At 39.9% G+C, this 26,215-nt stretch overlaps 1 protein-coding gene across 12 annotated transcripts in view; it reads left to right on the forward strand.

The window, feature by feature from the left end:
- CNBD2 (cyclic nucleotide binding domain containing 2) overlaps positions 1 to 25,220 on the forward strand; it is a 53,972-nt gene extending 28,752 nt beyond the window's left edge. For 6 of the 12 annotated variants that reach the window (XM_011366554.2, XM_023534429.1, XM_011366553.2 and 3 more), the window contains 6 exons: positions 3,278 to 3,319; positions 3,417 to 3,531; positions 11,087 to 11,264; positions 13,108 to 13,228; positions 19,635 to 19,798; positions 24,863 to 25,181. In XM_011366554.2, coding sequence (XP_011364856.1) covers positions 3,278 to 3,319; positions 3,417 to 3,531; positions 11,087 to 11,264; positions 13,108 to 13,228; positions 19,635 to 19,798; positions 24,863 to 25,181 — 939 coding nt within the window. Of the gene's footprint in view, positions 1 to 3,277; positions 3,320 to 3,416; positions 3,532 to 11,086; positions 11,265 to 13,107; positions 13,229 to 19,634; positions 19,799 to 24,862 lie in introns of all 12 variants that reach the window. The other 6 variants (XM_011366550.2, XM_023534427.1, XM_011366556.2 and 3 more) reach the window with 2 other exon arrangements.
- Positions 25,221 to 26,215: the final 995 nt, after the last annotated feature.

The raw sequence follows: 26,215 nt of genomic DNA on the forward strand, positions 1-26,215 counted from the left end.
CAAGTGCGTTGGATTGGCAGAACCCAAATCACCCAGAGCCTTAGCTACGAGAAAGTTTAGGAAATGTAGTGTTTGGCTTCCAGCCTCTACTCACATGGGGATTCAGATGCACAAGATCTGACGCGGAGGAGGATGGGGATGAGCATGAGATCCTTGCCAGCTGAGGGGAATAGTGGGAAGCGGAACACAGTAGGGATGTGCCTGGGGTTTGTTTAAGTTTGGAGAATCTTGATGATCATGTGAGAAGAGGTAGGAGAGAACCTAAAAGAGGAACGGGTAGTAAAGAGCCCTGATGGCCAACATGAATAATTTGCAATCCCCGCCCCCACCTCCATATATCTGCTTCCTCTTTCCTAAAATTTTTTCTTTAAAATTAGTTAACTCTGGAAAACTACATTTGAATAAGTGTCACAGGTGATTGTAATGCAAGGGTGCTTGAACTTCATTCTGAGAAAAATAATACAGATGTCACAGAGTGACAGCAAGTAGGAGGCCTCCTGGCCAGCAGATGAGTTTATTTCTTACAGTGTTTTATTAAAAGCTGATTTAATCGTTAATGTGACGATTGTAAATAAAAATATTGAATTCTGGCTTCTTTTGACTATTCAGAAGATCAGACAACACTAGGCTGTATTCTGGTGCGGCCTTGTCTGGCTGGAGTTGAAGAACGCCTGCCAGCTCAAAAGGGACTGCTCTTTTTTCTCATTTTTATTTCCTGACTAGCCGGCTAAGACCAGGCTGTTCTGACTCCTGTCGTTTACTCATATAGCCACTAGAGGGCGAAATCAGCTGCGGGTAACCAGGAGTCCTCGGGACTTAGTTGGAGAACCTGATTTCCTGCTGGTATCGCAAACATAATTAATGCCTATAATCAACTCATTTTGAACAGTTTATCATGTGGGGAACACATGATAAAGTTGTTTTCTCTATAGATACAGATGCGATTAAAGACCCATGAGAGACTTTCCAAAAGGAAACTGTTGGAGTTTTTCTCTAGCACCTGTAGTTCCTGATGAATAAATGTTTGTTGAATGAATGTTGAATAAAGCTCCAAGCACAATGCCTGGCATATAGTAAGGTTTTATTAAATGTTTGATCCCTTCTTCTCCATCCTCTTGAACAGTAATCTGTCTTGAACCATAACCCTTTATAATATATCTCTTAGTATTCCTACTAAAAAAAGGTAAAATATTATAAGCTATGAAACATATAAGAAAAATGACATCTTCTTTCCTATCAGATTAGGAAAGATAAAAGGATTGTGCAAATGTTGTCAGTGTAATACAAAGATGTATTAAAATGGGTTCTGTTATACAATGTGGGAGAGGGTGTAAACTGATTTTACATTTCTGAAGGGCAGTTTGGCAATGTGTATTTAAAACATGCGTACCTTTAGGAATTAATCCCAGGCAGATAATCAAACGAGTATTCTATTAGGTAAACTAGATTCTGCTGCAATTATAAAAAAAAAAAAAAAATCCCGAAATCTCAGTGGATTAACTAACAAAGATTTATTCCTTCATCCCACTACTTAATCATAGCAGGCCAGCAGGTCTTGCTCCTTATGGTTACTCAGGGACTCAGGCCACTGTAGATTCTGTCTTGACCCATGCTCCCATGATCGATAGGGCAGGGGAAGGGAATGCTGAGAATCAAGCCCTAGCTTCTAAAGATCCTACTCAAGAGTATCACGAGTCACTTTGCTAATAGAAATTGACCAAAGCATGTAAGAGACCATGCCTAATTCAAAAGGTGGAAAAGTATCATCCTGCCATGTGCCTGGGAGGAGAACTCAAGTATTTGTGAACTGCATTAATGACCACTCTGGACATTAAGAAGTATGTACAAGATTGTCAGTTAAAGTCGCTGTCCGCTGCAAGTCTCAGAAACCCAACTGCAGTGGCTTAATAAATAGCAATTTATTTTTCTCATGCAGTAGGGTCTAGAATTAAGCAATCCAGAGCTAGATGAGCTGTTCTAGGAAGTCTTTCAGAACCCAGACTTCTAGTTTCTCCCTTCATCATCTGCAGTTTATGATTTCGATTCTAATGGTCACAACATGGCTGTTCCACCTCCAGCTATCACATCTGAGTTTCAGGCAATGGGAAGGGGGAATGACAACTATAGCTTTCCTTGGAGTTTTAGTCATCGGTCAGTCTTCCACACATTTTTAACTGGGGATTTTGCTGTCCTGAACAAAAAGAGTTATCTACAATACTGACAAGTTAGAAACAACTACATATTAATCTTCAAAAATATTTTCTTGAGATATAACATATATGCACTAAAGAACTCAAATCTAAACTTTATAGCTTGACGAATTTTTATATATGTATTCATCTGTGTAAGCATCATTCAAATCAAAATAGAGCACATTTTTAGCACCTCAGAAGATTCTCTGTGCCTTTTCCCAGACAACCCCCCGCCCCAGAAAGATAACCACTCTTCTCATTTCTGTCATCACAGATTAGTTCTGCCTGTTCTTGAATTTCATATAAATGGAATCATGCAGTCTGCGCTTTTTGTGTCTGACTTCTTTTGCTCAACCGAATATTTATTTTCAATTTTATGTAAATTCTGGCATACATAGAATAATATACAATCATTAAAAACTAATGTAGAACAATATTGTTTGATATTGAAAAGACATTCTTGATGTATTACTAAGTTTTTATAAAGGGTATAAAAATCTTTTACATAAGTGGACTAATTTATGAAAAATTGTATATGTACATCTTATATGCACGTAGAGAAAAGTTTGAAATAATAAAGTACCAAAATGTTATTACTTGTTATTTCTGAGTGTTAGGATTAACATTGTTTTAACTTTTTCCATGTTCTTCTGTTTGTTTTGAATATTTTTAAAACTTTTAATTTACAATGATTTTAAATTTATAGAAAATTTGCAAGAACAGTACAAAGAACTGTAGAATCTTAACCTGGATTTGCCAATTGTTAACATTTACTTTAAGATATATATTTTTTTCCTGCCTGAATTATTTGAGAGTTAAGTATCATTTATCATACTCATTTACCCCTGTACACTTAAGTTATTATTTTCTAAGATCAGAAATTAACCACAGAATAATTATCAAAATCTAGGAACTTAACATTGCTGTAATATATAATTTACAGTCCACAGTCTGTTTCACCAATTGTCCCAATATCATCCTCAGTGATTATTTTTCCAGTGCCAGCATTGTATTTGGTTCTAATGCCTCTTTAGCTATTCGAATTTTTTATAAGTAGATAATATTTTCATTTTTTTTTTTTAAAGGGACTCAAAACCACTTTTATTAAGCAAGTAAAACAAGATGGGGTAAGATGCAATACAGAAAACAACATATCTTCAAAGCCTAGCCTGCTTAGAATCTCGGGGGGTTAAGTCTTTTGTTTGTGTCCCTTGATGTGTCCAGGGCAGCTGTGAAGTCCTGCGGCTGATAGACCTTGGGGCCTCGCCTTCCTACTACAAGTGGATCTGGCAGCATCTGGAGCTGGTATATGACAGACCTATGAAGACCCGCTTCAAAGGTTAGCCATTGTCCACATCGGGCAGCTGACAGCATAGCAGGGGGCTCCCGGTCCCTTTCTGTTTCCAGTTCCCAGTCCATAGTCTTGGAAATCTAGTGCTAGAAGGGCCTGGCAGGATGTCTGGTTTGATCCCTTCTACCAGCTGTGGAAATCTGGTCCACAGGGCCGGGCCAGGTTAGGCTTTGGCCCACCTCTCCTACTCCTCCTTTTCAGCCTTTCCCCTTTGCTTTAGGTTCTCCCAGGGAGAGGGTGGGAAAAAGAGAGCTTGAAACTAGACAGCCGGATTTGAATCCCACTGATTAGCTGGGCGACTTTGATGAGTAGTTAAGTCTCTGGGCCTGGTCTCTTTGTCACAGTCGTGTTGTGCTTAAGAGCACAGACCCAGGAATCAAACTGCTTGTGTTTGGTTTAAATCCAGGGTTTGTCACTTATGAGCTGGTGGATTCTAGACAAGTCACTCTGTGTCCCTGTGCATTAGTGCCCTCGGAGTTTGTAAAATGTGAATTGTGGTCCCTACCTCACATACCTATTATGAAATTAAGCAGATGAATATGTAAAACTCTCAGAACACTACCTGGGTGCATTAGTGAATAGCAGATGTTCACTGACATCACACAGGTTGCTAGGAAAGCTGAATGAGATCATGCATGCACGGGGCCTGATAGGTGCTCAGTAAATGTCAATTCTCACGTCACTTCTTTTTTCCTTCTTTCCCAGTGCCAATCTACCAGAGAAAAAGCTACATCCTATGAATTTTTTCTGCAGTTTTTAAAAATTGTGGCACAATACACACAACAAATTTATTATCTTAACCATTTTTAAGCATGCAGTTCAGTGGTATTAAATATATTCATCTTGTGCAACCATCACCACCATTCATTTCCATAACTTTTCTTTTTGTAAAACTGAAACTGTACCCGTTAAACAGTAACTCCCTCTTTCTCCTCCCCCTAGCCTCTGGCAGATATCATTCTACTGTTTTCGTCTCTTTGATTTTGACTACTCTAAGTACCTCACAGAAGTGGAATCCTATAGTACTTATCCTTTATGGCTGGCTTATTCCATTTAGCATAATGTCCTTGAATTCTATACATGTTGTGTTGTAGGTCAAAATTTCCTTCCCTTTTAAGGCTGAATAACATTCTATTGTAATGCATATTTGACATTTTGCTTATCCATTCATCTGTCAATAGACACTTGAGTTGCTTCTACATTTTAGTTATAGTGAGTAATGCTGCTATGAACATGGGTGTACAAATATATTTTTGAGACCCTTTTTTTTTCTTTTGAATATATACTCAGAAGTAGAATTGCTGGATATATGGTAAATTCTATTTTTAATCTTTTGAGGAATTGCCATACTGTTTTCCACAGTGGCTATTACCATTTCGTATTACCACTAAATAGTGCACAAGATCCAGTTTCTCCAAATCCTCATCAACACTTGTTTTTTCTTTGAGTGGTATCCATCCTAATGGGTATGAGGTGGTATCTCATTGTGGTTTTGACTTGCATTTCCCTAATTATTAGTGATGTGTGGAGCATCTTTCCACATGCATGTTGGTCATTTTTATGTCTTTTTTTGGAAGAATGTCTATTCAAGAAATGTCTATTCCTTTAACCATTTTAAAATCTGTTTTTTGTTAAGTTTTAGGACTTCTCTCTGTGTTCTAGACATTAATCCTTTATCGGACTTAGGATTTACAAATATTTATCCCATTTTGTAGTTTGCCTTTTTACTCTATTGATTTTGTCTTTTGATGCACAAAATTTTAAAATTTTCATGAAGTCTATTTGGCTATTTTTTCTTTGGTTGCCTGTACCTTTGGTTTATATCCAAGAAGTCATTGCCAATCCAATGTCTTGAAGCTTTTGCCTTATATTTTAAGAGTTTTATAGTTTTAGATCTTACATTTAGGTCTTTGATCCATTTTGAGTTAATTTTTGTATATGGAGTGAGATAAGGATCCAGCTTCATTCTTTTGCATGTGGATATCTAGTTTTTCCAGCATATTTGTTGAAAAGACTGTCCTTTCTTCATTGAATAGTCTTGGCACCCTTGTCAAAAATCATTTGATCTTATATATGTGAGGGCTTATTTCTGTCCTCTCTATTCCGTTCCATTGGGTGTATGTCTATCTTTATGCCAGAATCACGCTATTTTGATTTTTGTAGCTTTGTAGTAAGTTTTGAGATCAGGAAGTGTGAGTCCCCCACCTTTGCTCTTCTTTTTCAAGATTGTTTTAGCTATTTGGGGTCCCTTGAGATTCCTTAGAAATTTTAGGATGGGTTTTTGTGTTTCTGCAAAAAAGTCTCTGGGATTTTGGATTTTGATAGGAATTTCATTGAAGCTGTAGATTGCTTTGGGTCATATTGACATCTTAACAATTTTGTCTTCCAGTTCATGAACACGAGATGTGTTTCCATTTATTATGTCTTCTTTATCAGCAATGTTTTGTAGTTTTCTTTGCACAAGTCTTTCACATCCTTGATTAAATTAATTCTTAAGTATTTTATTCTTTTGACACTATTGTAAATGGAATTGTTTTTGTAATTTCCTTTTCAGATTGTTCATTGTTAGTATGTAGAAATGCAGCTGATTTGTGTTGCCTTTGTATCCTGATATGTTGCCGAATTCATTTGTTAGCTGTAAAAGTTTTATCATGGAATCTTTAGGGTGTTCTACACAAATTTTGATGTGTTATGTTTTCATCGTCTTCAGTTCAAAATGCTTTTAAACTTTCCTTTTGATTTCTTCTTGAAAGAAGAGAACCCATTAACCTATTAAATGTTTAGGATGGTTTTATTTATTTAATTTCTAAACATTTGGGGATTATCCGGCTATCTTTCTGTTATTGATTTCTAAGAGAACATACTTTGTATGATTTGAATCCTCCAGAATGTATTCAAACTTGTTTTATGGCTCAGAATATCGTCTTTCTTGGTAAATGTTCCATTTGCATTTGGAAATGGGCTCACTGTTCTATTAATGTCAGGTCAAGTTGATTGTGTTCAAGTCATCTATATCCTTACTGATTTTGTCTACTTTTAAAAAATCAATTATTAATAGAGAGTTGTTAAAATCTCCAACTACAATTGTAGATATGTTTTCCTCTTTGCATTTCTACCCGGTTTTGCTTCAAATATTTTGAAGTTCTCTTTATTAGATACATAAATGTTTAGAATTGAGTTCTTACTCATTATGATCTTCTTTATCCCGGGTAATATATTTTTTCTTTAAAACCCACTTTTTCTGATATTAATTTAGTTGCTCCTTTTGATGAATGTTAGTTTGGTATATCTTTTTCTACCCTTTATATTTAATAAATATCTGTCTTTATACTTAAATTGGGTTACATAAAGGCAGCATATAGTTGGGTCTTGCTTTTTTTAAAATTCAATTGGACAACCTCTGCCTGAGATTTCTAAACCGTTTATATTTAATATTATTACTGATTATGGTTGAGTTTAAATCTACCATCCTGTTATTTGTTTTCTATTTGTCCTGTTCTCCTCTGTTCTTTATTTCCCTTTTCCTTTTCTGCTTCCTTTTAAACCAATTATTTTATATGATTCTGTTTTATTTTCTTTGTTGGCTCATTAGCTATAACTCTTTGTTGTGTTATTTTAGTGGTTGCTTTATAATTTATTGTATATACCTTCAATTTATCACAGTCTGCCTTCAAGTGATGTTATACCACTTTGTAGAATCAGAACTTTACAAAAATATATTTCCATTTCTCCCTTCCCAGATTTTGTGCTATTGTGATATATTCTATTTTCATATATTAAAAACCTTACATGTTATTACTTTTGCTTTAAACAGTCAATTAACTTTTAAATATACTTAAATCATAAGAACAAAAGTCTTTTATATTTACCTATGTAGTCATCATTTCTGATGCTCTTCATTCCTTTCTTTAGATCCAGATTTCCATAGTACCATTCCTTCTGCCTGAAGTACTTCCTTTAACATTTTTTTTTATAGTTCAGAACATCTGGTGATAAATTCTTTCAGCTTTTCTATGTCTGAAAATGATTCTGTTTATACTTTTGAAAGAAATTTTCACTGGGTATAGAATTCTAAGTTAACAGATTTTTTTAATTTAGTACTTTAATGATGTATTAAAGTCTATCTTCTGGTTTGCATTGTTTTCAATAAGAAGTCTGCCAACATTCTTATCTTTGTATAACCTCTTTGCATAATTTTGTATATCCTCTGTGTATAATGTGCCTTTTTATTCTGGCTGGTTTAAAATTTTTCTTTTTATCAGTAGTTTTAAGCAATTTGATTATGTTGTGCCTTGGCATAATTTTCATTATGTTTCTGTGCTGGAGGTTAATTTAGTTTCTTGGATCTTTTGGGTTTATTTTTCATCAGATTTGGAATTCTAGGGCCATTAATTTTCAAAAAATTTTCTGTATTTCTCTTTCTTTCCTACACTTTGGGGACTCTTAATTACATGTATATTGGATTACTTGAAGTTGTTTCACTGATGCTCTGTTCATTTTTTTTTCAGTCTTTTTTCTCTCTGTCATTTTGGATAGTTTTTATTGCTGTCTTCAAGTTCACTAATCTTCTGCATTGTCTAATCTTCTGTTAATCCCATCCAGTATATTTTTCATTTCAGATCTTATAGTTTTCATATCTAGAAGTTTGATTTGGGTCTCTTTTATATAACTTCCATGTCTCTGCTTAATCTATACAAAATTTCTTCTTTGGAATACAATTACAATTACTATTTTAATGTCCTTCTCTACTAATTCTATCTTCTGTGTCATTTCTAGGTCAGTTTCAATTTTTCTCTTTATATGGTTCATACATTCCTATTTCTTTGCATGCCTGGTAATTGTTCATAAGATGCTAGAAACTGAATTTCCATGAAGTCCTAGGAAAGACAAATTAACTTTGGATGCTACATATTTTTTTATTCCTGTAAATATTCCTGAGCTTTGTTCTGGGATGTAGTTAAGTTACTTGGAAATATTTTGATATTTTGGAGACTTTTAAGCTTTGTTAGGCAGGGTCAGAGCAGTGTTCAATCTAGAGAAAATTTTGCCCCATTCATGAGGCAAAACCATTTTGAATATTTCACAGTGCCCCATGACTCATGAGGTTTTCTGTTCTGGCTTTTGGGAATAGGAACTACTTCTAGCCCTGTGTGAACTCTGATGATTTATCCCTCTAATTACTTTGGATGGTTCTTTCCCCAGCCTTGTGTACTGTATTAGTATCTATTCTCATGTAACAAATTATCATAAAACTTACTGAATTAAAACAACAAACACTTATTATCTCTGTTTCTGTGGGTAAGAAACTGGAGTGTGGCTTAGCGGATGGCTTTGGCTCAAGTTCTCTCATGGGTTTGCAGCTATCTGCCAGGGTTATGGTCTCATCTAAAGCCTCAGCTAGGAGGGAGCCTCTTCCAACCTCACTCACATGGCTGTTTGCAAGCCTTAGGCCCTTGCCTCATGGATATCTCTACAGGGCTGTTTTATGACACGGCAGCTTCCTTCCCCAGGAGTGAGAGAGAGCAACACGGAGTATGCCCAAGGTGAAAGCTATGGTCTTTTAAACCTAATTGAAAGTGACATCCCATCATTTCTGCCGTATTCTCTTTGTTAGAATCAAGTCCAACCCACACTTAATGGGAGGGTTTTACACAATGCATGAATACCAGGAGGCGTGGAGATCATTGGGGGCCATCTTAGAGGCCGCCTATTGCTGGCAGTTTCCTAACACTCGTACATGTACTGCTCAGCACTCAGCTGAGACTGAAGAGGGAGCCTAGAAGATCTTTAGAGTTCTTTTGCAGCTCTCTCTTGCCCATACTCTGCTCTATGAACTCTAGCTGCTTTGTTCTCCCTGGGAGTCTCAATTCTGTCTCATCAATTCGGAGAGATCACTGGGTTTCCCTTCCCTGCACTTCCCAGGAAATCTCCAGGCAGTAAGCTGGGGCAATAGTAGGACTCATCCCCTTTGTTTTCTATTTTGTGAGGATTGCTATTCTTTGTGGCTGGATGACCAATATCTTAAAAAGCACTTTTTCATACTTTTAGTAGTTTCAGGTGGGAGAATATATCTGGTCCCTGTTACTCCATTTGGCTGGAACCAGAAGTCTAGATCTATGTTTCTTAATAGCCAAATTTTATTCTACTATATGAATATACCATAATTAATTAAACCAATTACCTTTTATAGATATTTAGGGTTATTTCCAATTTTTCACTATTACTTTCCCGTGGTGAATTTCCTGGTGTGTTTATCTCTGCATACTTGTGCTAGGAGACATGTCGGATAAATTCTTAGAATTACTGGATCAAATAATCCACTGTGTGCTGGCAATGCATATTTAAAATATTGATATCGCCAAAATACCTTCCAAATAGGTTGTACTCAGGCCTTTTTATGTGTGCTTTATTAATCCAGGCACTACTGCTTGTGCAGTTTGGACTTATTAATGTTAACATTAATTTTGATAGCTGATTCTAACACTTGGAGATCTATTTTTAAAGTCATTATTAAGGTTTAATTTTCATACAATAAAACACATTTAAAATGTGCAGTTCAATGACTTTTGACAAACATATCTATTGTAACCACCAGAATAAAATTATAGGATCCATCCTCCAGAAAAGTTTCCTCGTGCCCCTTTCCAGCCAGTCGCTACCATTTACCCCTGGCCCTAGGCAACCACCAATCTGCTTTCTACTAGTATAAGTTACATTTGTCTTTCCCAGGACTTTATGTAAATGGAATCTTATAGTATATACTCTTTTGGGTCTGGCTCCTTTCACTCAGCATAATGTTTTTGAGTAGATGGTTTATTCCCTTTTATTTCTGAGTAGTATTCTCTTGGAGAACTTGTTGATAACTCTCATGGAGGGCCTGTTATGTGCTGGACACTGTGCCAGGCTCATGGCACATACTTTTATCTGCAATTCTTACAATAGTCCTATGAGAGTTCCAAAAGATCATATGACTTGTTCAACGTTCTATGGCTGGTCATCCATTTATCTTTTTTTTTTTTTTTACTTTTAATTAAACTTTTTATTTTGTGATAATTGTAGAGTCATGTGCAGCTGTAAGAAATAATGCAGAGAGATCCCATGTACCCATATCAATGGTAACATCTTGTAAAACTATATTAAAATATTGCAACCAGGAAGTTGGCATTGATACAATCTACTTATCTTTTATTGCAACTCCTGCCCCTAGTCCCAGTTTAAAAGACATGAGCTTTGAATCAAATAGACCTGAGTTCAAATCCAAGCTTCAGCCTCTTCCTGGGTGACTTAAACTCTCTGTTGCTCATTTTCTCTTAGATGAAGCTGATGACACTTGTCTGGATGTAATGGATATAAAAGCTCTAGCTCAGGTCCTGACATAGGGGGACAATACACCAAAGCCACAGTGTTTTTCTTTTCTATTTTTCTTAATTTCCCCATGCACCAGATTAGCTAAGCAGATGACTATGATATACCTTCATCCACCACCACACCCCTCATGTATGCAAAGGCCCACTAATGTGTTTTCTTGTGCTTTCTCCAACAGAACCTTCTCCTGTGGAGAGATTTAAGAAATTCCAGATAAAATCATATCCTGTACAGGACTTTAGCGCTCTGAAACTTCAGCATCTCCAGAAAGCCTGGGAGCAACAGGGAACCAGCTTCAGTAGGAAGATTAATACCTCAGAAAATAGTCTCCCAAAGACTTTGGGCCCGAAGATCGAGTAAGCTTAGTTCTTGGCAGATAGAAGGGTCCAGATTCTGGTTGAAAAGTGCCATATAACTCACAGGGCAGAATTTCAAGGATGCTGGGGAAGGGGCAGAGGTAGCAGGCACAGCTCCACCCCAAAAGTTGGGGTATGTGGGGGAGGCAGCCTAGAGAGATGCTGAGTTGTGTAACCAGGAGCTGCATGCTCTGCCTCTAACTCACAGGCTCACTTTACGTGGTCAGCTACTTCTCTTCTTAGAAAACCCATTTGAGGAATAAGGGGCAGGAGAGATTTTCCCGTCTGTGTGTCACGGGGCCTTTCTGACTCTGAGTCTCTTCAGAAAATTCTACCCATCTCAGGGAGGCAGTAGATAAGAGCCTGGGTTTTGGAGTCCAACTCAGGTTCAAATCCTGGCTTGGCCACTTATTTTAGCTCTGTGTCCCTGGGCAAAGGATTTGACCTCTGTAAGTCTTAGTTTCCTTGTCTGTAGATAATAATAGTGTTTAAGTCTTGAGGTTGTCGCAAGCCAGAAATTAAACAAGATAATGATAACGGTTGCTAACACTCATGGAATACTCTGTGCCTGGTCCTGGATTATCTAATTTAATCCTCACAAAAACCCTATGAGGTAAGCGTAAGTACTGCTTTTATCACTCCCATTTTCCAAGGTGCAGAGAGAGATTGTTACTTGTTCAAAGTCACACAGGTATAAAGTGTCAGAGCCAGGATTCAAGCCCAGGCAGCTTGTTAGCACTCAGTCTTATTAACTGGTACGATTGTCACAATGGGAACAAGGAGAGCTGCACATTTGCCTCAGCCCAGAAAGGCTGAGGAGCAGGGAAGGGTACCCAGTGGGCACTGGCGTAGAGGCAGTTCAGTGCTGGGCCCAGAGCAACACGACAGCCCCGTCCCCCATTAAATATGAAATAAAAATATTGCAGTGATATTGATAATAGCATCAGTGTTGCAATCTCCATATTGTCATAGTGCCACTCACTGGAGTCCTTTGCCTATTAACATTCTAACCTGCTTGACTCCATACTGAGCATCCCATAACATCTGAGTTGTTTTTCCCTCTGATGGATATTCTTTCTAGGGGATCCAGTACTTGAAATCCCAGTCTCCATTCTACTGAAGGTAGAGAACAGAGCCAGTTTCTCTGCTATAAATCAGTAAGGGAGAAGGGACAGGTTAGACCCAGAAGTGAAAAATAAAGGACATACTGGGCATGTGCCACTGATATACACGTCGTCGGGGGTGTGGGAGGGTGAGAATAGAAGCCTACTTTATTTATTTATGTGTTGAGTGAGTTCAGCTATAGTCTCAGCTGATAAATAATCTTTTCCCTGCCTCTAATCCACATGTCTCTTCCTTCTACATGGCCGGAGACCAAAGAAAGCACAACAGGATTGCCTGTGTAAAATTAACCCCAACATGAACAAAGTACAGAGTCTCCAGGCCACCCAAGGAAACTTGTCTTTGTAAACAAACACAAACAAACAAACAAACAAACAATTCATCTTTTCTTTGCCTTCTTGTCAAGAAGAGCCCCAGCTTCTTTTGTTTCCAGGGGCACAGAGCTTACTTTTTGTTAAACAGTCTGCTCCATTTTCAGACAGCTCTGACTTAGAAATTCCATATAATAACCTTCTTTTCTTCTCTTCCAAGTCTCCCCTCTATTAAACTTCTCTAATTCCTGGTATAACCCATCTCTCCCAGCGCTTAATTTGAGTTTCCTCACCTTCTAGGGGAAGGGAGGGGAGATCTCCATATGCAGTGCAGTTGGGGTTGATTATCTGTGGCCTCATGAGTGGCTGTGTTACAGATGAGTTCTTTTTAACAAGTTATCAAATTTCAGATCCAGGCGTCCTCATACGATCAAGTGTCCCATGATAAATACCAAGCATGGTGAGCTCCCCAAGGAGGCTGCAGTGGGGGCCTACATGAAGATCCATACTGTGGAGGAAGGAGAAATCATCGTAAGTGTGCACAGAGCCTTGTTCACGATATAGTGTGTAACATGCTGGGCTGGGAGTGTTAAGTAATGAGAATACAGATTTAAAAACATCCTGCTCTCCATGTGGTGATATAGGAATATTATTGATATTTTTAGATATGATAATTTTAAAATTATCATATCGTACTTATGTTTTTTAAGAGTCCTTATATCTAGGACATACATGTCAAAATATTTACAGATAAAATGCTCTGACATCTGGGACTTTATTTAAAATAACTCAGGAACAAGGCGAGGTTGGTCCCCTCTCACCACTCTCATTCAGCATTGTTCTGGAAGTCCTAGCTAGTGCACTGAGACAAGAAGAGGAAGGAAAATGTATGCAGATTGGGAAGGAAGAAATAAAGCTGTCTTTGTTCGCAAATAACATGAATGTAGACAATTCCAAAGAATAAAAATAAAAACGAAAACAAAAAAACTCCCAAACTCCTGATTATAGCAAGGTCACGGGGATAAGGCAATGACCAATTGGAATTTGAAATTAAAAACACAATACTATTAACTATAATGAAAGACTTCAAAGAAGATTTAAATAAATGGAGAAATATTCTATGTTCTTGGATTGTGTGATTTCAATTCTGTGACATTCTGGAACAGGCAAAACTGTAGAGATAGTAAAATGATCAGTGGTGGCCAGAGGTTTGGAGTTCAGGGGAAGGGATGAATAGGTAAAGCACACAGGATTTTTAGGACAGTAAAATTATTCTGAAAAATTCAAAAAACTTTTAAATAAAGTTATTCTGTATGATAATGTTATGGTGGATTTAAAACATTAAGCATTGTCAAAACCCATAGAACTTTACAGCACAGAGTGAACCTTAAAGTATGTAATTAGTAAAAATGAAACAAATCATCTAGGAGGTCAGGGGGATCCCAGGAAGGAATAGACTATGATAAGAGAATCTCATGATATTACAAATGCATGAAACAACCTCTGTGAAGTAAGCAGAAGAAAAGTGTGCTGACCTAAGTATTTAGAGATGCCCAGAGTCTGTAAGACTAAAAGCAAAAGGAATTGCACATGGGCATTGTATTCTAGTTAATAAAGTTGTTTCCCATGGGTGTAGGAATCAGCAATTCTGCTATATGTAGGTACTGAAATGAATCAATTAAATAAATGAATGGCAGATGGTAAGAGCCAACTTTCACTATTGGAGTGGGAATTTACAGATAAACAAGGGCAGGAGGCTATAATGATCTAGGTGGTAATGGATTAGAGTTGAAGACATCAGTGTGCACTCATGTTTAGCTTAATATTGATACAGATGGTTACCTAGAAAGATTTATAAATATATAAACATATATCTTCTGCTGTGCCAGCTGATGGGGCCTAAAGGAAATGACACCCCTATAACAATGAGCACACTTGACACCTGGATCTTGGTTTCTAATACCATTCTTCCATAGGAGGAACAAAGGTTCCTTGGGAAATGATTGATGCTAGGACTAGGGCAGGAAATATACGCGATGAACCTGGAGTATTCTGTAGTGCCAGGAAGTAAGGAAGTGTTGGGGGAAAAAAGCCACATTAATGGGGGCATAGCAAATAGACACAGGGGCTAATTGAAAGAGCTCCAAATAGCCAAAGCTGGAGCAATATGAGCAGCAAAATAAAGTAGTATTGGATTATAACCCAAAGTATACAATAAACATGCATGAGTATATACTGAAACAATGCATAAATTAACAGAGAAGAGACAAATCTCCCATGCAGAAGAATTCTATATAAATAATTTATGTAGATACTCTGCCCTAAAGGAAAGGACATGTAGAACTCCCTTTTCCTTAGGTGTGGGCTGCACATGGTGACTTCCTTCCAAAGAGTACAGTGTGGAAAGGAGAAAAAATAAATAACTCTACAGTAAGGAAACCTGAGAAACACTACTATAGCCAGTGATAAAAATGGGATATGTGATGAAAATGGCACTTTATCTATGTGGTCCTCTTTTCTATAACCAATAACCCTGGTCTACTCATGAGAAAAAAATAAGACAGATTCTAGTAGTGGGGCATCCTGCAAAAATACTTGGCCGGTACTCCTCAAACCTGTTAAGGTATCATAAACAAGGTAAGCCTGAGAAACTGCCACAGCCAAGAGGAGCCTAAAGACTCATGACAATGTAACGTAATGTAACCCTAGTGGCTAAGTTTGTGGAACAAAAAAAGAACTTTAGATAAAAACAGGAAATCTAAATAACTCATTGGCTTCAGTTGATAATGTATTAATATTGATTCATTACTTGTAAGATATACTAATGTAAGATTTTAACGGGAAACTGGGTGCAGGCTATATGGGAACTCTGTACTATCTTCTCAATTTTTTGTAAGTCAAAAATTGTTCTGAAACATATAGTCTATTTAAAAAAATAATTATCCAGTGATGAAGGAGACGTATGGATGAAACGAGTGTGGCCATGAGTTGATTGTTGTAAGAGCTGGGTGATTGGTGCCGGAGCTGGGTGACAGGGTAGGCAGCGTGGAGGAGGCATGGGGGCTTTCTGAAAAGTAGCACTGGGCCTCGGTCTGTCTGGGGAGGGCTGTTTCCTGGAGCCCTGTGGTCATCGTATTTGGGGAAGCTGCTCCCTTGCCATGCCCATTCCACGGCTCCTCAGTTACAGCATCTCCAGGAGCCTCTTTCTCCCCTCTCACCCATGTTGTGGTGGGCTCTTAATGCTCTTGCCCTGCTGGATTGTGTGTCTTTGGAGGCAAGGTCATCAGCCCAGTACTGTCCGGAGCCCCAGTCCCTAACATGGCCCTTGGTCAAAGCCAATTGAATATTTTCGAGCTCTTAGGAAGTAGTTCCTTTTCTTCAGTAAAACTCTGCCTGCTGCGACTTTTAACTAGCTCCTCCCCCACCCCCAAACAAAACAGAAGAAATCAGCTTCCTTGCCATGTGATGGCTCCTAGGTATTTAAAGAATGCTGTTTTGTTTTTCATTGAGCATTTATAGAGCCAGGCACAGTGCCAATGCCCTGTTGCTCATTTTCTTATTCAGGCAAAACGTCCTTCATTCCTTCAGTTAGATTTCAGGCAATGTAGTTTCCAGCCTTCTCACTGTTCACTTCACTGTAGCTTGTCAGTGGTTCCGAGTGACAAGTCCAGGACTGAATACAGGCCACCTGAGGCCAGGCGCCTGGGCCCACGAATGCAGCCTGGCACATTGCAAGGTAGAGGAGCTGGGATGCTTGGCACCCTGGGTAGAATGGAGGCCCCGGAGGGCAGGGAAGGCATAGCCCAGTTTGGTAGGTGGTGAGAAGAGGGCCTGCAATGCCAGAACAAGGACTTCGGATTTTATTTTCTAGGAAGACCTCGCAGGCTTTGGAGTGGGATTCGGCGAGGACTTCACTGCTTCATTCACCACGTAGGGCCCAGTGCATAGAAGCCCCCCACCCCAAATAGTTGTTAACATGACCCTTTTTAAATGCTTGTGGATGTCTCATGATGTGCCTTTGGTAAGACACTGGTTTCCCTGCTCTCAAGGCCCTGGCTTCATTTGTAGGAGAATAAATGGTAACAGTTGTTACTGTATTCACCTGCCAGAAGGTAGGAGACCATATTTTCCTTGTCTTGGGAGCAGGAGGTGGAGCTGGGTCAGCCCTGGAAAAAGCAGAAGTCAGGTCCCAGAGTAGAGAGACCCAGGTTTTAAGTGAGTAGACATTAGGGAAACCAGCCTCTCTAGGCGACATTCAGGCTGAGGCCTCAGAGATGGTCTAGACTGGGCAGGCCAGAGCCATGGGCAGAGCAGAAAGGAAATGATATATTGGGGTGGTATAAGCTGATATATCATATTTTACTTCTAACTAGCTAGCTGTATGGCCTTGGCTAGATCACTTTATCTCTCTGAATCTGTGTCCTCATCAGAAAATGAGGACATTCACCTGGATGAGCTGCTCGCTCTAATGTTCTGTGATTCCATTTGAGCATTCATTCAGCAGATATTTTTTGAGCATCTACCATGCTTTAAACTTTGCACAAGGTACCAGTGTGGGCAAATAAACTGACATTATTCCTGCCCTCATGGAGCTTACAATCTAGTTTGGGGATAGACAAGAAACAGGTAACCAGGTAATTAGCAAACACTTAGAAAGTTGTGTCCTGCTGTTAGGAACAGAATAGAAAACTGGGTTTTGGGGGCAGGGGCGTCGGACTTTTTAAATGGGGTTATCGAGGAAGGTGCTCTGAGAAGGTGATGTTTAAGCTGAGACCTGAATGATGAAAAGAACAAGCTACGAGAGAATAATGTTCCAGATGGAGGAATAGCAAGTTCATTGCCTGAGTGGGAAGGAGATTATCATGTTGAGAGTACTGGCAGGAAGGGTGATGTGGCTGGAACAGAGTAAATAAAGCAGGGGCAACAAGAGGCCAGGCCAGAAAGCCGGGCATGGTGAGATAGCCCAGGCTTTGGTGACTACAATGAGTTTTAGTTTATCCTGGGTGCTTCGGGAAGCTATTTGAAGTGTCTAGGCAGAGAAGGGACCTGATTCCAGCTGGGGCCTTAGGGATGGTTTGGAGTAGATAGAAGTGCTGACAGCGAGGCCTTGAACATGTCACTGGGTTCAAATCCTGCCTTCAGCACTTTCTGTCCCTGGGCAAGTTACTTAACCTCTTTGTGCCTCAGTTTCCTCATATTATAGTGGTTAAAAGCATGGACTGTGAAGACACACAATCTGGGTTCAAATCCTAGCTTTATTGATTCCATGCTGTGTTATGTTGGACAAGTTTCTTAACCTCTGCAGCATCCTCTGTACAGTGAGGTAACATCAGTACTCACCTTGTAGGATTATCATGAGAGTTACATGAGTTAATATGCACGAAAGTTACAAGAGGGGCTGGAATTTAGTGAATGCTCAAAAAAGGTTAGATGGTGCTATCATTATCATCATCATCATCATCACCTCCTGGTCATTGTTACTGTACTTATAAGATGTATGACCTTTGACAAGTAAATTTCCTTTTCTGAGCCTTATTTTCTACATCTGAAGATGATAATCCTTATATCCTAGGATGGCCGTAAGGATTAAATTTATATATACTGTATATTTCCACCACACAGTAGGAACTGGCTAAAGGGCAACTATTCTGGTTTCTGTACAAGACCTGGCGCTGGTTAGAAGGACCTTCCTGCCTACTGTACTGAGCTTAACTGACGTGTAAGGTGCTTTGTATCTCTTCACACATACCATCTTGTTTGGACCTTTAACAACTTCATAGGAAAGATAACACATCTCCGTTCCAGTCTTATGAGGGAGAGACAAGGCCAGGGCTCAGAGCACTGAAGAGTTTGCAGATGGTCATACTTCAAGGTCTAGAACCTAAATGGTGATGGGGGTGTGGGGATTGTTCCAAATCCCACTTTACATCTTTCCAATTCAGAATCCTTCTGAGACGTCTGGTTCACAGACGAGCAAACAATGGCCCAAGGAGGTATAACTTGCCCACAGTCACATAATAAGTAAACAATTGGGTCTTCCTTCTGAAGCTAGGGATATTCCCAATGCCACATGGCCTCCACAGAGCAGACCTCTTGGTTTATGGCCTTTTTGCTTTTTAAGACCAAGACAATGGGGCATTATGAGTTTTGGGGCCACTGACCTCTACTTCCCTCCTTGCCTGAGTCTTAATAGCTGAGAGGCTGAGGAGTGAGCACTGGATTGGGAGTTCAGCAACAAGGGTGCTAGTCCTGGCTTTGGCCCATCTCAGGGTGTCTCCTTAAAAAGGGGTTATGCTATCCATAAAACAAGCAGGTCTGCCTGTTAATCTCTGTCCCCCTTCCAGATATAACTAAATAGGAGTCTGTGTCGAGGAGCCAAAGGAGCATCGTAAGGTGCAGAGAGGAGGCCAGTGGTCCCCAAAGTCTATACTGGATGGAGAAAGAACTGAAACTCAACAGGAACATGCATTTATGAGCAAAGACCTGCAGAAAAGGATGGGGGAGGGTCTGGTGGCTGCAAAAAGGAAGATCTAGGAGGAATAGCTCTAGCTGTTGATTTTTGTTGTAGTCCTAAGGAAGAGAAAATGGGCTTACTTGGCAGAAGGAAAAGTTGAGATTGGGTACTAGGGAAAACTTATAAAATACTGTCCCCTGGAGAGTGACAGTATGAGTGTGATTCTTGGAGAGCCTGCTTCTTGGAGGTAGGACATGGACAAAGGGCCTTATGGGCTCTTCTAATTCGAGGAGTCGGAGGATTTGATGTCAGATAGCAAAAGGAGCCTTGGACTTTTCCCCATCACTTGCTGAATGACCCCAGATGGTCATTCACCCCACCAGATCACCTACTGTTTGGGGCCTTGTTTTTCCCATCTTGAAAGTCTGCTGGTAGAAATGTATAGTCTCTGAGGTCAAACTTTTTGAGACTTCTTTTCTCTAGGGTCTTCACCAGATCCTCCTCCCAGACAGCGAGCAAGACAGGCGGCCCTTGATCCTCATGAGCCTGGGAACTGAGGTGATAAGGATGAGAAAAGAAAAATTCTGCGAACTGATTGACAGCGAGGTAGCAGAAAAGTTATCCAAGTTCAAGATCGAGTACCCCAGGTCAGTGCTGGGTGTGTGCGTACACCCCACCAGATCAAATGAACACATTTTTACCTGTTATTTTAGTAAAAGGAGAAAATGATAATACCTAATGCAGACAAGGGTGGAATGAAACTGGTAGTTGTTGCTATACTCTAAACTGGCTCAATCTTTTTGATGATCATTTTAGCATTATGTTTCAAGGGCCATAAAACTGTTTCTGCCCTTTGAAGCAATGGTCCACCTGTGAATTTATTATTATATAACTAAATTATGAGGAAAGCTATGTGCATTAGGATGTTCATAGCAGCCATATTTATAATAGTAAAACAACCACCACTATCCATGTGTGTCACACTAAGGAGATAGCTTAGAAAATTATGGTCCATTCCCTTGATAGACTATAACTATTTTATTAAAAATCATAAGTTTACTGGCTCTATAGCATCTATAGCAGGAGGTGAAATGGGTGACATAATGGTAATGAGAAGGATGGGGTACAAAATTGTGTATATACTATGACTACCTTTTGTAAAAGCGTGAGAAAAATCTAGAAGGAAATAAGCAAAAACGATAACTGTGTTATTGCCAAATTTGTAATAGCCATTCTCTCTGAAAGGTGGCACTAAAAAGGACTTTCTAGTTATAGTTACATATTTCTGTCACATTTGTTTTTGCAATGAGTATGCATTGCTTTCATAATGAGGAAAAAATAGATATACTCTGTAGAAGCTGTGTCAGGGTAGTGACATTAGAAGTGGATTTTTTTTTCTTCTCCAAATTTTCGGTAATGATGCTATGTTACTTTTATAACTTTGAACAACTAAATAGCTATCTCCAAAGATTCGATAAAAACTTTTTTTACTTTTCTCTAGTTTTCAAAATTTCCAGAGTATTTTTATAATGTGAAAAAACTTTATTTTTTATGTAAAAATTAATCTATTGCATACACCAGTAGTCACAAAATTGCTTTGATCTTACACTCTATTACTAAAAAGTGTTTGAGTGTGTTTTCTCTAAAATATATGTGTAATATAAATAACATGTTAATTTTTATTATATCTATATAGTGCTGTACTAATGTATCACGTACATTATAAAAACATACAAAAATAGGTCTTTAAAAAGAATAAGACAAAGAGAAATATAAATGAAGTGCTGCTATTTTCTTTATATACCTCTACTACCTTCTTCATCTTATTTACCTCCCTGGGTGACATGCTCCCCACCCCAGTTTGGAACCTCCTTTGTAGACACCTGTGACAGTCTTACCACTGGTTCCCCTGCCTCAGTCTCCCCTTTGCCAGATCCATACTACATACTGTGCTCTCGTCAAAACCCAAATCTGGCCATGTTACCCTCCTGCTCAAAGCCTTTTAGTGATATCTCACTGCCTACAGGAGATGGTGCAGACTCAATGCCACATAAATGGCCCTTCATAGTCTGACCCCTCAACTCTCCTACAGCACCTCCTGCCACCTCTAACCCACTCCAGCAGCCCAGACAGATCACCTCCTGGACCCCGCTCATACTCACTTTTGCCATTGCAGGCCCTTCTGCCTGAAATGCCATCTCCCAATCCTGCCCCTCTTTTTCTGATAAATTTCTGCTCATTCTTTAAAATTCATCTCCTGCAGAAAACTTTTCCTGACTGACCCCCAGTTGGGGTAAACGCCCCTTTCTGTACGCTCGTCATGCTCTCTCCACAGCTCTTTTATTGACCGTACACATTGTATTATAGCTGTTGAGAGCTATGTGTTTTGTACAGTTCTTTCCCTACCATTTGGTTAATTGCTCTATGAAGGGCTTTATCCACCTCTCATTTTTAGCCCTTGTGCAGTACCTGGTAGGTGCTCAATAAATGTTGAATGAATGGGGCATACTCATTGCAGAGAACTGGAAAATGCTGAACATTTAAAAAGGTGAAAACCAAAATCATTTGTATTTCTCCAACAATCCCAACTAGCATTTCATGTATTTCTTTTTAGTATTTTTTTTTTTTTACCACATGGATATGTGCCAAATATGCATTTGTCATTCAGGCGCACAAAGTTTCATAATGGGGATCATACTGATTATACAATTTTACATCCTCCTCTTTTTTCTTGTGGTGATGTTGTAATCAGACTTGGTTTTGCTGGCAGATGTGGGAAGCAAGTGATTCTAGCGGTAGAGAAAGAGGAGGTGTAAAGGCAAACAGCTCTGTAGAGTTACTGCTGCCATGTCCCATAAGCACATGAAAGGATTTGATGTGGGATCTGTATGACGCTGGATAAGTCATTTCCCCTCCTCTAGGCTTCAGACTCCAATCTGCAAAGCAAGAAAATTGAACTAGATCAGTGTTTCCCAAAGTGTGGAACATATTCACTGAAAGTTTACGAGATGATTTTAGGCGGCACCTGGTTTGACACTGTTAAGTTTAACAGCCATGTATTTATTCTAGTGTGAATTAGAAAAATAACACAACTAGCTCACTAAACCCATGATCCAGGAGATCTTATTGCTTAGAATAAAGCCAAAGTAAATAATTAAGTAAAAGTAGATTTAAGAAAAAGCATTAGTAAATGAAAGAACAGATAAGGAAGGAGTTAAGGAATCTCAGCGCCTCTCATGATGCCTGGCACGTGATGGGTAGCAGTTAATGTCTGTTGAATTGAAATTCAGAAAAGGTTTACATAGACTTGAGGGTGGCAGATGTTTGGGCGCTCAGCGTCTGTGCTGCCCAAGTCAGCACTTTCCCGCAATCATCTATACTGCTGACTGATTGAATTCTGGCTCATTCATTAATTGTGGAACTCATGGTTTTCTAGACTGCTAAAGCAGGCAGAAATCATATCCCATTATCTAGCTCAAATCTTCCATGTTTTAATTGAGGACCGCGAGGCTCAGGAAAGGGGCTGTGACATCCTGAAGATCACACAGTCAGTAGCCGAGACACCTGTCCTGTGAGTGCCATGGACTAGATAACCTGAAACCTGTCCCCCTACATAACACAGGGAGACCGTGGAGAATATAATCAATAGCTGAGTATGCAAAAAAGGGAAGTCTCCGAGGGCCAAAATGAAAAAGAGCCTAAAAAACGAAAGCACAGAGTGGGATCCAGTGCTGAGATTGCTCGGCATGGATAGGGGTTAAGGGCGTCATGGGTTGAAGTTGTACAGCCTGCAAGGACAGTCCAAGTGAGGCAGGGATTGGAACTAAAACACCTGTGCAAAGCTGAGGCCTTTGGAAGAGCTACCCTGTTCAGGAAAAACTACACTGGAAATCAGTATGCCCATTAGTATCAGGAGGTGACATGGAATCTTGTCTGTTTTAGGAAAAAAAAGACCCCCTAAGAATTTGTAATAGCCTGCTTGCCCCCTCATAGGGTTTATTGAGTTTCTGTGTTTGTGAAATGAGGTGGTTGTGAGGATTAAATGAGTTAACAAATGTAAAATGCTTGGCACATGGTAAATGCTAAGTCAGTTAGATAGTGTTATTATGTAAGAAATTGGGAGTTAATGGAACTTTTTAAGTGGAGACTCTCCAGTGGTGTGCTGGTGAATGTTTAACAACCAACTCTCTGGGAGGTGGAAGGTAACCCCGTTTTGAAGTGTTTGCCAATTTTTGTGGCATGCACACTCCCACCATGGCCACTTTTGAGTTACCAACCTGATGTCATTGAACATGGAGTTGAAAAGAGATGCATACAGTCAGCTCTTGTGGGCTGGTAGGAGCTGACTTTGGTACACCACTGAGACCAACAGGACCAGCTCGTAGCCCACTTGACCTCTGGATTTTTATTAAGTTGATCTCTATAGATGAAAGTTGACTCAGATCTGGTCAATAAAATCTAGCCGGAAGAATTAATCTGTTAGTGATTTACTAGGCTGGCCTCCTTAGGTAAGAGTACAGGTGAGTCAGTGGAAGTTGAACATGCCCTCCCTTGCTGTTGTCTCAGAAGGAAATAAACCGATGAGTGCTGAGCACGTGCCACCCTCCTCCCCTCTCCCATCGCACATGCTGTTAGGGCAGGGGCAGAGCAGTGCCCGGGCACCAAGGCCAGTCCAAGGCAGCTACCAGTCTGCTTTCTGTCTTTATAGATTTGCCTGTTCTGGATATTTCATGTAAGTGGAATCATACCATATGTGTTCTTTTATGACTGGCTTCTTAGCATAATATTTTCTAGGTTCATCCATGTTGCGGCATGTTATCAACACTTCATTCCTTTTTATTGTCAAATAACATTACATGGCATGTATATACCACACTTGATTTATCCATTCATCAGATGACGGACCTTTGGGTTGCTTCTACTTTTTGGCTATTGTGAATAATGCTGCTGTGAACATTCTTGTGCAAGTTTTTGTGTGGACATATGTTTCCATTTTTCTTGGGTATATAACTAGGAATAGGCTTGCTGAGTCATAAGTTAACTCTGTTTAAGCTTTTGAGGAATTGCCAGACTGTTTCCAAAGTGGCTGCACCAGTTTTCATTCCCATCAGTAATGTATTGGAACAGTTGTTCCAATAGATTCACATCCTCATCAACACTTATTATCTGTCATTTTAATTATAGCAGGCCTAGTAAGCATAAGTGGTATTTCATTGGCTTTGATTTACATTTCCTTGATGGCTAATGGTCACATTTGTAACTTAAAATTTTCAGTAGCCACATTAAAGATGTAAAAAAAAAAATGGGTGAAATTAATTTTATTAAATTTATTGTATCTAAAGTAGTATCATTATAACATTCCATCAACATAAAAATTGTTAATGAGATATTCTACCTTCTTTTTTTGTTCTAAGTCTTTGAAATCAGATGTATATTTTACACTCACAGCACATCTCTAGTTCAGACTGGACGCACTTCAGGTACTAAGTAGCCACATGTGGCTCATGGCCATCACGTGGAACCGCGCAGGTCAAGGGAAGAAAGTGTGGAAAGGTAAAGGAGGTGGAGAGAAGAGTTTTAGGACAGGCACAGAAGTGGGATGGAGCACGTTGTGTTTAGTGGTTGCAAAGAGTGGTAGGAGGCAAGACTGGAGGGCAAAGGGACAGGGAGGAGCTGGTGCGCGAGCCTCAGCGTCTATACCTTACCTTTAGCGATGAAGATATGTGCCAGAAGTTCCTCATGGAGAACAGCTGGAATATCTTTCGGAAGGACCTGGTGCATCTGCTGGTGAAGTCTCGCCAAATTCCACCATTCACTCCAATCCGGCACAAGAAGAAAGGGGTTTACAACCCCAATTCTCTGACGCTGAATTTGTGTAGCTTCAACAAGAAGACTAAACCTCATTATCCCATTTTTATGGCACCCCAGAAATGCCTCCCCCCACTGAGGGTTGTCCAAGCCATCACAGCACCCCGGTACAAAATCCAAGAACTCCTACCTCAGTACAAGAATGCAGGGGTCCTTATTTAGACCTAATAAAGGATGCCCACCATGGTTCCTGAATGACCACCATGGAAATTGAGTGGCTTGGAGTGGGGGTTCCTGGGGACTGAGCTGTAGGTCTGCAGAAATGTTTGGGGGGCAGCACCTGGGGCACTGTCTCCCTTGACACCTGTGGGGCTGAGAGAGCGGGTGGTCAGGAGGCTGGGTGAATCACTGGGGATGGTTGCAGGGTGGGAGGGTCTTAGCCGATGAGATGGGTGGGAGGCAAAAAGGGGCTTGGACCAAAGTGAGCAAGTTTGGGGTTGCAAACTCAAATGCCTTCCAAGGCCAGACAGGTCATCTAAAGGAGTATAGCAGGAGGACTGGGGAAGCAACAGAAAATGGTAAGGACTGGTGCACACATTCCCATCTAGATGGAGTAGCTGCTCCTTAGCCCCAGTCAGCTGATGCCATGCCAGGAAATAAGGCAGGCCCAGTACTGCTAGTCTGTTTTTCAAGAGAACCAAGAAACCCAATATTTACAATGATTCCTACTGGTTTTTAAATGTGAGCAACTAATTCAAATTGTTTTTGAGATACCGTGTTAGGCAAACAAAACACATACGTGGGCTGTGTTGGGCCTACAGGCTGCTATTTTGCCAATGCTCATCAAGCACCTCTGTCAGACTGACAGGGCGTTGCCTTAGACTAGAGTGAGGCATGACTATGGAGGGAGGTGTAAGGAGCTAGAGACAGACAGATGGGCGGTATGGCAGGAATGGCATCCTGGGTCAAGGATGAGGAGCCAGCAGCCTGAGAGAGGAGGCAGGCCAGAGACAGGAGGTGGTTGGTTGGACTTAAAGAGGGCTCCTCAATCCCTCTGGGGAGTCCTGAAGCCCCAGCCGCCTCTCACTGACCTGGGCTGGCTCTCCTTGTTGGTAGCCCTGGGTCTGGAACTCAAGGTTCCTGTCTCCCTCAAGCCTCAGCACCACAGACCCAGCACACAATCACCTTTCTCCCTTGAGAGACCCATAGTTTAGCTTTGAGCTCCGAGGGACCTGATAGAGGCAATGACAGCACAA

The sequence above is a fragment of the Pteropus vampyrus genome, unplaced genomic scaffold, assembly GCF_000151845.1.
Source record: "Pteropus vampyrus isolate Shadow unplaced genomic scaffold, Pvam_2.0 Scaffold125, whole genome shotgun sequence".
NCBI lineage: Eukaryota > Metazoa > Chordata > Mammalia > Chiroptera > Pteropodidae > Pteropus > Pteropus vampyrus.